Genomic DNA, 13237 nt, shown 5'->3' with positions numbered 1-13237 from the left:
TCCAACTAAAATCTAATATTTCACAGGCCAACTTTATTAAGCGATACGGATTAGCCGGAGCAATGGTATGGTCAATCGAAACGGATGATTTTCACGGCAAATGTGGTGAAAGGTTTGCCCTGCTCTCAACGCTCAACAAGGGATTAGAGCATGATGAGGTGACTAGTACAACCACCAACGCACCAACTACTATCAGCACTTCAACGCATCACCCTGAAAGCACTACCACTACGGAAGAAGGAACCACCAGCATCTGGGCATCAACTAGTACAACTACTGAGGATCCTGGCCCGATTAAATGTGTTGAAACTGGATACTTCCGAGACCCAGAAGATTGTTCTAAATTTTATTTCTGCGAGGGTGCCACCCTACATAGCTTTCAATGCCCGGCAGGATTGTATTTTGATCTTTCGATACTAAGCTGTAACTATCCAGAAAGGGTAGAATGTTAAAATCAATATTAATTGCAATGATAAAGCCAATTTTTGACCAAATCTTTATTCCAAAATATACACATACTTGCACTGAAAGGAAATCTGACTCACAAGATATCGTTTCGAAATAAATGATAAAATTGATGTTTTTAAACAAATTTATAAACAAATGCGTGTTTTATATGTTTCCCGTATTCAAGAGGTCATTCTTAGTATTTTTAATTGCATTTTTCTTGTTAAATTTATGTTATCAGATAGTATTTGGCTTGATCCACCACCTCCTATCATTACATATTTTGCCTTTTTAGTTTTGCACGGCTTACAGCCACTTTTTTATTTTTATTTTAAACCAAAGGAATTATGCCAGGTGGTGTCTCTAAAATCCATTCTTTTTGTCACACTAGTCCACCTCAAACATTTTACTATCCTATTAGGGGAACGGTCTTTAGTACAACCTTGAATGTCTACAACACGATTTTCAAAAAAAGTCAGACTATTTTTACAATCAAATTGGATTCCTTAAATTAAGTAATTTACATAAAAGAAGACAACAACTTCTCCGGTGGATGCGTACTAGGGAGTAACAAAAATGACGCTTTGGGAGCTTGATTCGGTAGATAAATTGATCCCAAAGCCTAAATAAGAGCCTAATTTGGCGTATCACCAGCTGGCACAGCAGTCACTGAGTACTTGAAACATGCCACACTAGTTGAGTAGAATGTACGAAAAATCAATAATTTTAGAATCAATTTTGTATAGTACAACACAGAATTTTTCAGATTTTTTCAGAAGTCTTGGGCAAGACCTGAAATATGATGATTATCAAAAAAATCCGACTGATTTATTTACGTTTTCAATGGGTTTCAACGAGCATATCATTAGCTTGTTACACTTGCCCCACCTTCCCCAATACCGAAACTTGTTTACTGGTTAAATCCAATTAAAAAACTAAAAGGCTGAGCTCCCGGTCCTGTTAGATTCACACAATCATGCTCATTTTTGGAAATTTGTTTTGGAGCTGGTCTATGCTCCACACAAATAAAATCGTTATATGGACGAAACAATGATACAAATTGGCTTCATTGCTAGAAGATAAAATTGTCACAAAGTTTAGTCAAAACCATGATTACCAAAAAAAAGCTCATTCTTGGAAGGAAACACCTTTAACTTTAATCTAATTTAACCTTTACCTTTAACTTTAATCTAATTTAACATCCGGTGACTTCATATTGTTTTCCATGCAGTCGGTCCCTTTCCGCGAGATTATTTAATCTAGGTACTTGATTTTTTTTTTCTACGCGATTACCGCGCCCTATCGTACCTGTATTGATAAAGAACTAGATGGTGGCGGACGCGGCAACGATGAGTTAATTTCCTAAGGCAGCATAATACCGCACCGGAGGGTACTCCAGATTCAATTGATAATTGAAAAAGTGCCGATGACTGTCTGACGGCAAAACACGATTCTTTGATTATAAAAGCGGGACCCCGTTGGGTGGTTCTAGTCTAGTCTGTGGCGTTCGTGGTGAACGGATTGTATCGTTTTATTGATTGGACTGTGATTTTTAATTTGCTCAACAATGAAGTGTGGCAGTATTGTTCTGGGGTTGGTGCTTCTTACTCTATCAATTTCGATGGCATTAACTGAAAGTGAGGGTTTTGCTGTTGATTAGTGTTTGAATGGCTTACGAAGAAAATCATTTTCAGAGAAAATCGTGTGCTATGTGGGAACGTGGTCCGTTTATAGGCCAAACCGTGGCTCGTTCAACATAGAAAACATCGAACCTTCGCTGTGTACGCATTTGATGTACGCCTTCTTCGGAATCAATGAAGATGGAACCATTCGGATTATTGACCCGTACTTGGATTTGGAGGAAAACTGGGGCCGAGGTCACATAAAGCGATTCAACGAGCTTAAACTACAGCATCCAAAGCTCAAGACGATGGCCGCCGTCGGTGGATGGAACGAACGGTCTCATCCGTTTTCTGTGGTTGCTGCTAGTCCAACTCTTCGACAGCGATTCATCAAAGACAGTATCAAATTTTGCAAAAAACACAACTTTGACGGGATCGATCTGGACTGGGAGTACCCTGGACAACGCGACGGTAACGAATTAGTTGATCGTGAAAATCACGCAACTTGGTTGGAAGAAATACGACGAGAGTGAGTGAGTTCAACAGTTTTAATCGGTTTTCTAATAAAACAAACCATCATCGTCTAGATTTGATCGTGAAGGACTCCTCCTTTCTGCTGCAGTGGCATCGGCGGAATTTTCCGCCAGCAGGTCGTACGACATTCCACGGGTTTCAGCAGCACTGCATTTCATCAACGTGATGACCTACGATATGCACGGTTCGTGGGATCCCTACACGGGGTTCAATTCCCCACTCTACTCCGGAGCTAAGGATGTGACGGACCTGCAGCAGCAACTCAACGTAAATGCAAGCATTCACTATTGGATCGAGCTGGGTGCTCCAAAGGAAAAGATCGTAATGGGCATTCCTTCCTATGGAAGGACCTTCACTCTGGTAGACGCGAGCGTCAATGGAGTTGAAGCACCTGCCTCGGGTCCGGGAAAGGCCGGACAGTATTCAAGAGAAGCAGGGATGATTGGGTACAATGAACTATGTGAAAAGTTTCTTTCGGAAAAATGGGATATTACTTGCAATGAGAAACAGTTGGTCTGCTATGCCACCAGTGGAAATCAGTGGATCAGCTTCGAGGACGTCAAATCTGTGGCGCACAAGGTAAAAACAAGATTTTAGCCACTATTACTTCAGCGACGTCACTTCATACTTTTTATTTCAGTACAGCCAAGACTCGATTATCATAAATATCGATAATCCAAAGTGTGGCAGTGCGTGGCCGAATGGTTACGCTGTCCGCTTTGTAAGCGGATGATTCTGGGTTCGATTCTCATCTGCTGCAACCTTCCATCGGATGAGGAAGTAAAAATGTCGGTCCCGGCCTTGGTTGTTAGGCCGTTAAGTCATTCCAGGTGTAGGAGTTGTCTCCATGCCATAAGTACAAACAACACACCAAACCAAGCCTACTCCGGTGGAATCGCTGGCGGCGGTTGGACTCGCAATCCAAAGGTCGTCAGTTCAAACACTGGGGTGGAAGGTTCCTTGGAGTAAAAAGAGGTTTGGGTGCTCTCTCCATTCAAGCCTTCGGACTCCTAGGTTCAAGCAGAAACTTGCAATAGAGACCACAAAAGACCCGGGGGTCGTTAATGTGAATGGTTTGATTTTTTTTTTTTTTTTTTTGATAATCCAAAGTACGATTCTCCGCAAGTTTCTTAGGAACTTCGGATAATCTAGTCATGGGCAAAAAATGTTTTTTTCTATATTTAACATCAAATCATAGTTCTGTAACTTGTGCTGTAACATTACCAAATGCATTTTCTTAATGTTTCATCATTGCCATCTTGGATTAAAAGTTTTCAAATCACTTTTTTTTTGTCATATTTGAGATCAACGACCAAAAACAAGATACTTCTTTCGTGATTCGATTTTCCAAAGTGTAATTAATTGTATTGCAAATCAAATTATTCGCTCTACAGCATTGCCTTGGCGTTCTCGATTGCGAGATTCCTACTCGAAACTAGTTGTCCGAAGGTTTGATTGTTGAGGCAATTGCAAACCTCTTTTTACACCTTAGCTTCCATCCACCCGGGATTCGAACTGACGACCTTTGGATTGTGAGTCTGCCTACCAGCGACTCCACCGAGGCAGGACCCAGGGAGACGACTCCTACACCTGGATTGAGCTAACGACCTAACCCTCTAGGTTAGACCGGGGCCAACATTTACTTCTCCATCCGACGGGAGGCGTGATCAGACAAATCTCGTCTCGAAGATGCCACCGAGATCTTCTGGGATCGAACCAAGGCCGACTGGATGAGAGGCAACCACGCTTACCCCTACACGACAAGTCCCGGCAATTATTTGTATTATTTGTGTGTAATTGTAGGGTTCCGGACGATCAGACTGTATTTCAAAATTTTAAAATAAGTTTTTCTTTTTTATAGCTTTTTCCTTAATCATCATAAAAATAGATCTTGAAACGACCATTTAGGTTGAAAATGAGTAAATGATGACGTTTTGTCAAACTCACGAATCCTACAAGATGTTTGAAACCGATTTTGGAAATTCGCTTCCGATTCCCGCATATCGCAATACACACTTGTGACAAAGAGCGATTTCTCATCAAATTGATTGAAAATCAGAATAAAGCTGATGTAAATATTCTTCAAAGTTTTTGTCCCTCGGCTCTGGCCGTAGAAATTGATGGGGATAATATATTTATAAAAAAATAGCAAGCTATAATTTCATCATTTCACTACAAAACGTACAGTACAAATACAAATACAGTAGAACAGTTGGATTGCAATAATTAGTTTGCGAAATATTATTTTTTCATATATATTTTATTTTGCAATAATTAGTTTGCGAAATATATTTTAAGGCTCTGAAAGGCATCATCCTCGATCGGCAATTTGGTGGCCATGATTGTTTTAGAAAAACATTCAAGCTCTGATTCAGAATGTATGAATCAAAAAATGGGTTTCTTTGTGTTGTTTGTAGAAGCATTTTACACACAGAGTAGTACTGGGCAAAAGTGCGCACCAGCCTTTTCAATACTTAGTTTCAACCTAAAAAGCTCATATTTGGGGTTTCGACTTGTCTTAGAGTAAATTTTATGTATTTTCAAAAATAAAGTGATAACCTTTAAGTTTGCGAAATTTATTGGGAAAAGTAACTTTTGAGCCATCTTGATCTAATATTTGAAGTGAACAAAATAAGGTTTACAAAACTTCAGGTTCACGTAATCTTTAAAACCATTTAACTAATGTTAGCCAATTGCCTTGCCAACCTTTAAAGAATTTTTTTTAAATTCCTCTTCTTCTTATTTTTCCTGAAAATTCAAACACATTGGATAACTTTTATTTCTGATAAAATTGATTCAAAATCACAAAAAATAGTATTTCTGCCAAAATAGGAATTGGTCAAAATAGGTCACCAGCGACAGAACGATTACCTTTGTCCCACGCTACTCTAGTGATATTTTTTTTTTATTTCAATTTACTATTTCAGAACCATCATTGAAAGTCATTACCCCAAAAGTGAAAAACGCAATATACGGTCTTAAGTTTTTGTCAATCAAGAGCCCTCAAATGACCTTTGATGAGTTCTTTGGACATTTTTATTATTTACTTGATCTGTTTTATTTTTTAATCTAAGAAACAAAACAAGCAAGAAAAGTTAAACAATTTATTTAAAAATAATTTATTTCTCGCCACATTCCAGATGGACTACTTCTCCCAAATGAACCTCGGCGGCGTAATGGTTTGGTCGCTGGAAACGGACGACTTCCATGGCGTTTGTCACGATACGCGATACGCGCTGATGAGCGTCATTTACGAGCACATTTACGGACAATCACCACCGTTGAACAACACGACCACTGCCACTCCTCCTCCATCAGGTTCCTCTCCGACTCCTCCTGGTGGCTGTTCACCCGAGGGCGTGTTCCCGAACGAAGAAGTCTGCGACAAGTACTTCATCTGTGACTCCAACGGACGTCGGTTCGATTTTTCCTGTCCGGCCGGATTGCTGTTTGACCCCGTGCTTGCTCTTTGCAACTGGCCCCATCTGGTTGATTGTGATTTGTGATTTAAAATTGATTCTTTGTGTTCTATTTGAAATAAAAATACTTTTTATTTAAAGCTTCTCGCATAGCAGAGCATATTTTATCTGATTATTAAAAAATATCCGAGGCATAAATTGGAAAATTACAGCGTAAAAAATGTCAAAATGTTTCGAAAGCCGGCCCCAATCGGGCCCGCATGCCTCGAAACAAACAGTCTAACATTTAACATTTGGACTAATTACTCTATCCGCACGTTGCGCCGTCGGGAGCGTCGTTTGAGCTCTTTGGAAACTGGCCGCAGCAGCAGCAAGAGGGCAAGAATATCCGACGCGATCAACATGTAGAACACGTTCTGCCATCCGGACGACGAGACCAAGCCGGCGACCAGAGGACCAACGGCGGCACCTTCAAGTGAAATTAAAATGTTGGTTGTAACAAATAAATTAATGACATAACAAAGGAGTTTTCTTACCAATGGAACCAGTTCCATCGATTATAGCTGTCACTGTAGCTAACGCCTTTCCATTCCCGTTCAGCGAACTGTGTTGGCCTGCAAAAAGTTGTAAGGTTTAGAATAAGATATTCAACTAATCCCGCACATCTTACCTAGTTCAGCACTAACAGAAGTGGTGATAAGAGCGTACGGCCCGTTCACCAGGACTCCGGCCACAAACAGCAGACAGATGTTGAACGATAACGAGAGGGCACCCCATTGTTGATAAAGCAGCAACTAGAAAATTAATCCCGATTTCAGTCCTCAATGTCAATCCCAACCACAAATGCCATTTACCGAAGGAGCGGCCAACGCAAGCATCACCGTGCAGGTCGTGGCGGACATTCCGGTGTAGTCGGACAGCAGGCCGGCCGCGATGGCGCCAACGATGCCACCGATATCGAACAGCGTCGATAAATCTGCACTCAGTTCGGCGCTCAGCGTGGCTGGAGCGATAGAAATCGGGAAAAGTATTAGAAAAAAAAATCAATTATTAAATTTAAATCTCGTTGCACGTAATGAAGCGTTCTTTCGATGTCAGTCATCGAAAAGTCCATTAAAATCCACCCTAAAATACAATTCTTTAATACTCACTCGAGGCCTGAATGTACAGCGGCAGCCAGTAGAGGAATGTGTAGCTGACCAGTTTGGAGAAAAATAGACAGAGGGAAAACTCAATCACACCCGGAATTTTGATGGCTCCCAAAATCCGATCGCATCGTCTTCCACCGGCTCCCGATTAATACTGCCAATGATCGGTGTGCGTTCATCAACGTCCTACGAAGAAAAGGGTATAATTTGTTGAAACTAATTGCATTTGTTATAGCTAAAAATGTAATATTTCAAATTCTACTTTACTCAACATTAAACTACATTGACCAAACATAATAAAACATGCACTTACTACATTAGAATAGAAGCTGCCGTGTAAGCTTCTTAGGGAAGGGTTAACCTAAGGGTTGTATTAAACACATGCAAATAAACAAACAAAGCTAGATAAAATTAGAGTTTAAATTCTTTGCGGATGCCATACCTGTTCACTTCTAGTGTCAATAAGATCCTCAGGATCTGAGTTACCACCCACATCAGCCGTTCTACCGTCGTCCAGTCGTCTATAACCAGCCCGACGATCGCCAACCTTCTCCTGGCAGTCCACGATCTCCGGTCGATCGACCAGGAACAAAAACATAACAAACCCAAACACTCCCATCAGAAAGCCGGGCACGATAAACGACATCGACCAGTCACGTTCCACGTAATGAGCAGCAATCAACGATCCCAAGATGTTCCCAATCGAAGTGTGACTGTTCCAGATGCCAAAAATCAACCCCCGTTTTGCTTTTCCAAACCATCGGCTTACGATGGTCACAACGCTCGGCCATCCCGTCGTTTGGAACATCCCGGCCATGGCTTGAACAAACACAAAGTACATCAACGAGTGCACGTCGTACACCTTAGCCACTCCAAACAGGTAGCAGAAAATTCCGGAAAACAGCATTCCCAGCGCCAAAAAGTATCGCAGCGAGACGCGTTCTGCGATGAAACCCGAAAAGAACATCGCAATGGCATAGCTGAACAAAAACGACGAATCCAGCGTGCCCAGCAGGGCTGCCGAGTCCGGTCCATCGAAGGGTGGATAGTCACACCAGGTGCTGTCACCGCCCGGCACATCATCCCCGTTGTTGATAAACTCCGGCGGCAGCTGCACCCCGGAACAGTTCCGATGGAGCACGGATTTGACCACCGAGATCGGTTTCCGTGTCATGTGGTAGCACATGTACGCCAGGTAGGTCAGCGTGAGCACCGAGCATTTGAACCTGAAAGCAGAGACAGTTGTTATCGCACAATCACGAAGCAAATCCGTGAATTTGATCCAGCTGTGAACGTCGCACATGGGACGACTTGAGGGTAAATATCCGATGCAGGTAATGTTTTATGACGACGAAGATAAAACGGGAGAGTTAGGAAATTTACGATCTTAGCGATGCAATCCTGACATCTTGCATCACGTTTCAAATCCCATTGCTTGGTGTTTTACCTCAATTGACTTGGTTTATGATCTGGCTAAATGAAAGCATTGGGCTCAGTTCTCAAAGGATAGATGATAGATGATCTAGACTCTTCCATACGTGAAAACTTTCGGAAAATGGTTCACCATGTTCCCTGAGCTTTTTTTTTTTTTTTGAAAAGTCCCTTTTGGACAATTTCACAAAATATCCTCAAACAAAAATGGAAAAAATCCAAATGCATAAAATGGTATCCAGTGGTTCAGCAAACAAATGTTTCGGTTTGGCCTTAAAAACCTTGGTTTTACTTTCCCGGTAGCTTTTATGACTAAAACGTTACTTAATCCACTTTATAGCGGTTGGTGTCTTCCATATTAAGGTGAAACGCTTCATCATCGAAGGTATCAGTGTATTAGTGCAGTGTAAACGTATTGGTGTGATGATTATCATTAATATTTGCATGTATTAGTCATAGTGTCAATCTTTTGTAATTGTATTGGTGAAGTAACAGTTTGGGTAAATAACAGATCTAAACAAACACGTTAGGGACTTCCATAAACTACGAGGGCACGTATCCACGTGGTTTGTGGGTGGCCTCTTATTAAATTTTGAGATTTTTTTTATATGATTCAAATATTCAGAGAATATTTGAAAGCCAATAAATCCGTTTAAATAAGAGCAGAATATTATTTTAAGAACATAAACCATTTACTACGTTTTTTTAAAGAAGAAGATCTAAAATAGGACAGACTTTAAGGTCCTTTGCCGAATGAATCTTGTAAAATTAATCAACCAAATTTTGCAGGCATTTTCCGAATATTTCTGAAGCTGTTTTCGTTTATTTTTATAAAGTTATGTAATTTTTCTTTTAATAAAAAGAAATTTATTGTAACACGTCACTTCAGATTTTTTGAAGATTCGTTTTTTGAAGCCATCTTTTGACCAGGTTTGACGAGTTTTTACACCACGCGAAGGATCACTTTGAGCTGGAACGTGTTGATTGTGGAAAGAAATAAGCTAGGGTCGCTTCGAATGAATTTCCCGCTGCTCGATGAACGGAATGGAGGAATCCGGAGCCAAACAGGAATATGTAGCGTTACCTGAGCAAAGTTGAGACGAGGGCGTTACGTCGAAGTTGTCCGATTTGCTAAAATTGCGGTGTGAATCTCTTAGATCGGGTAGTTCAACTGAAAAAGAAGAATTAAAAAAACCATACAGCGGTAACTTAATATAAAGTGCTCGAAAATTAATTCTGGCAACAACCTGTAGTAAGAATCTTGATGACTACACATACTAATGCAACTGTTGCTGGTATTGAATCGTGTAAAAAAATGCAAATTATCTCGCGGAAAGTTTCACTTCGTAAGTTTAGGACGACGTTTTGACGGATTTCGCGGGTTTTGTGGAATTTGGTGGAAACTGGCAGATTCTCCTGGCTGCAGCACGCACGGTGATTGCTTTTTTGTATAGGTACAGTGAATAAAACGTCTTTTTGGAGGTGATTGCCGAAGCGGTCAAAACTAGTCAAAATTAAAGGAAAAAAAATATTTTTCATCAATGCTGCTTGTTTTGCTGGGTTCCCACGAATGTTTTGTGCATGGTGATTATGTAATGTTATATGCTGCATGTTTATTTTTCGAAAAAAAGGAATACTTCCAAAACGTTGCAATTTTTTGCTGATTAAGGTGGAACAAAAAAGTATCATCGTTAGGGTGGAACCGGAAAATTTGCCAACCATGTTTTTTCGCCATATTTGATGATGGCCCGTTACACCTTAATATACTTTTGAAAGGGTTATCAGATGTTCAATCTATTGTAATCATTGGAAGGGTCATTTTAATACGCATCTAACGATAGGTCGCATGATTGATCCGGACATTTTCATTAAAAATCTGATATCCGACTTCAAAAAAGACAGGGAGAGGGGGGGGGGAGTGGGGGTATCAGATTTTCATTCTTTTGGACTCGTTGCAAAGGTCTTTTAATTACTTATCCAACAATCGGTTGCATGACAGATCCGGACAACGTTTTCATCCAATCCAATTTTCATCCAATCCGGCCTCCAAAAAGGGAACAAATAGCATTTAAGTGCTTATAACTTTTGAAAGCGATGTCAGATCCTTAATGTGTTAGGCTCTTTTTTACAACAAACACCCTTTTTACAATCTTTCAGACTTTAGTCAAAATCGTTTATAACTTTTTAAGTCGGAACCGTAATCTGGGGCGAATCGGGACACTTGGGGCGAATTGGGACAGCTGTTTTAACAATGATGCAGCCCTATATTTTGCTTTTTTGATGTGGTTTCGGTTAGACTATTTATGAAGTTTTCAAGTGCTCTAAAACGTGCTGTCCCTATTCAGACTGTAGTCCTGATTCGCCCCCGTTGACGATACTTAACTAAACTTCATAAGGACCCCAAGACGGATCGAATGCGTCCAAAACGGAAAAATTGGTTCAGCCAGTCCCGAGATAATCGAGAGCAATTATTTTTATCAACATCCCACCACACCCACATACATTTGCTCAGATGTTGGTCCTGAGTAGATATTAGGATATAACAAAAATGACTTTTTGGTGGGCATTCAAGGGTTTGTTCCGGTGGGCATACTAAGCCCAAATCCAAAATATGAGCTTGATTGGACATAACACGTAACAGACCTTCAAAGTTTGACATTTTTTCAAAAAAATGGCCAGGATATTATCCAGGGAGCGAGTTGTGTCCCATCCCGGAAGGTCCCAAAGTGCATACATCCCAGCATTTTTCGTGAGGCTTTTCGCAATATTTTAGGCCAATCAAATTAAAAATAGAGCAAAAAATTCGCGCACTCACCTTCAAATTTTACTTTTAAACCTTAAAATCTAAAACTCTCGTAGATATAGCGTGTACACTCAAACCCCGATGGTTTGACACCAACTGTTGTCTAACGAATGGGTTCACTTTTGAGTTTGACACCCCTTTTACACGGAGTTCACACACACTACCAAACGTTTGTATTGATAGTGTGCGTGAGTGCCCTGTAAAAAGTGACAGTTCGTCACTTTTTAGATTGACTTTGACCAACCAACGGGGTACAAACTAAAAAAGTGTCAAACGAAAAAGTGACCAACCACCGGGGGGTTGAGTGTATTTATATTTCAATGTATTTTTTTTCTGAAATCTCATCATATTTTTTACAAATATGTCTTGGATCAATACAAATACGAAATACAAAAATATTGAATTAACTTACGCCATTCTCAATTGCCTTTCTCGAATGCAATTGACTCCATATATGTATTGAATGTGCTTCAAAATGCTTTTTAACAATAAAATTTTTTATTGAAATTGGAGAAGGTCGAGTAAAATTGTTCCCGAAAAATTCCTTGCTTTATAAAAAATAGAACGAGAGATATTTATTTTTTTTATTTTTTTTTATTCTAAGTGAAACAATAAAAACAAAGCAAATTTCTCTTTTCTTGCTCAACTACCATGACGAGCAATTTCAAAAAATGCATCTAACAATAGCTTCATTAAAAAAAATACCATAAGCGTCAAAGTTTCAATAGATAATTATACCATTGACAAATTCAGTAGAAGTGAGAGAACATGTTTGCCGTCATATCTGTTATTGAGGTGTGGTACCGCAAAACGTGTGCATATGTTTGGACATAATTGGGCATGAATTGAACATTCCGATTTCATTTTTTAAATAACCTTTAATAAGCAACAACTTAAAATTAAGAAATCTGTTTATGATCACACTTTGTTATTGCAATCGTTTTGTTGCAAGAATAAGTGATTAAATAAATAACCAAATCACAATTATTTTTAAAGTGTTGTTGAAGTGGATATGTTTTAAGAACCTAAAATAAAAACTTCCCAAATTCCAGTATTTTGAAATGGTACAACTTGCAAAATTAGTTATATTTTAAAATATTGTCAATTGTGAAAATTTAAATCGATTAACAACTCATCACTCCTCGCAGGCATGTTGTTCAATGTCAAGAACATCACAACCCATAATATCACCAGTGAAGGTGTTATCAGCAAATGTTTAAAATGCAAAAAAAAATCTCATTCCAAATCGAGCATTGACTTGCTCGTTCCAAGTTATCATCATCGCCAGCACCAACGAAGTGGGAGAACTAAACAAAAAAAAGGCTAAAAAGTATTACTCACCAGAGCAGCCGATTGATCTGCCATCGTGGACAAAGTTTGCCGCTGATGGCCGAAACAATTCGGATACCGAGCGGGGCATCTGGATAGCTGGTGCTCATGATTCTTCTGCCGGAACGAAACAGCAACATCAACGCGTTGCAGATGCACTTCCAGGGCAGTTTTTCTCCCCTTCGACGTCAGCCGAATCGAAGAGAAGAAGTTTGTTCAGCTGCGGGACAAAGAGTTCGGTTCAGGGACGAATTGTGTCTTCTCAGGTAAAACTCACGTTTGAAATTCAGCAAGTTTAAGCTAGCAAAGCTTCATTTTGAACAGTCTATTCTATTCACACAGTTATTTTTTTGATCGTCATCAAGTGAAAATTCGGAGAATCAAGCACGAAACACTGCCACACACGGACAAATAATGCGGGGCCCTTAGTTTTGAGCAAAAAACTTAGTGAGCTGCTTGTTATCTGGTTCAAGCGAACACAGAAAATGACACATACGTCAGTGC

At 39.9% G+C, this 13237-nt stretch overlaps 2 protein-coding genes across 2 annotated transcripts in view; one reads left to right on the top strand and one right to left on the bottom strand.

The window, feature by feature from the left end:
* Window positions 1-6182, top strand: part of LOC6048936 — a 24428-nt gene extending 18246 nt beyond the window's left edge. Inside the window, exons 11-15 of the mRNA XM_038261094.1 lie at window positions 27-449; window positions 2021-2084; window positions 2142-2598; window positions 2657-3182; window positions 5744-6182. Of these exons, the coding sequence (XP_038117022.1) occupies window positions 27-449; window positions 2021-2084; window positions 2142-2598; window positions 2657-3182; window positions 5744-6109 (1836 nt within the window). The 3' untranslated portion in view covers window positions 6110-6182. The remainder of the gene's footprint in view (window positions 1-26; window positions 450-2020; window positions 2085-2141; window positions 2599-2656; window positions 3183-5743) is intronic.
* On the bottom strand, window positions 6157-13237 carry LOC6030821 (glucose-6-phosphate exchanger SLC37A2). Its single transcript, XM_038260088.1, is given in 8 exon segments — window positions 6157-6491; window positions 6559-6636; window positions 6693-6816; window positions 6877-7025; window positions 7174-7324; window positions 7613-8396; window positions 12746-12953; window positions 13011-13237. Coding segments are annotated over 7 exon segments (1581 nt in total). The 5' UTR covers window positions 12874-12953; window positions 13011-13237; the 3' UTR covers window positions 6157-6324.

The sequence above is a fragment of the Culex quinquefasciatus genome, chromosome 3 (genome assembly GCF_015732765.1).
Source record: "Culex quinquefasciatus strain JHB chromosome 3, VPISU_Cqui_1.0_pri_paternal, whole genome shotgun sequence".
Classification (NCBI taxonomy): Eukaryota; Metazoa; Arthropoda; class Insecta; order Diptera; family Culicidae; genus Culex; species Culex quinquefasciatus.
This window is presented reverse-complemented; position numbering and strand designations above follow the sequence as displayed.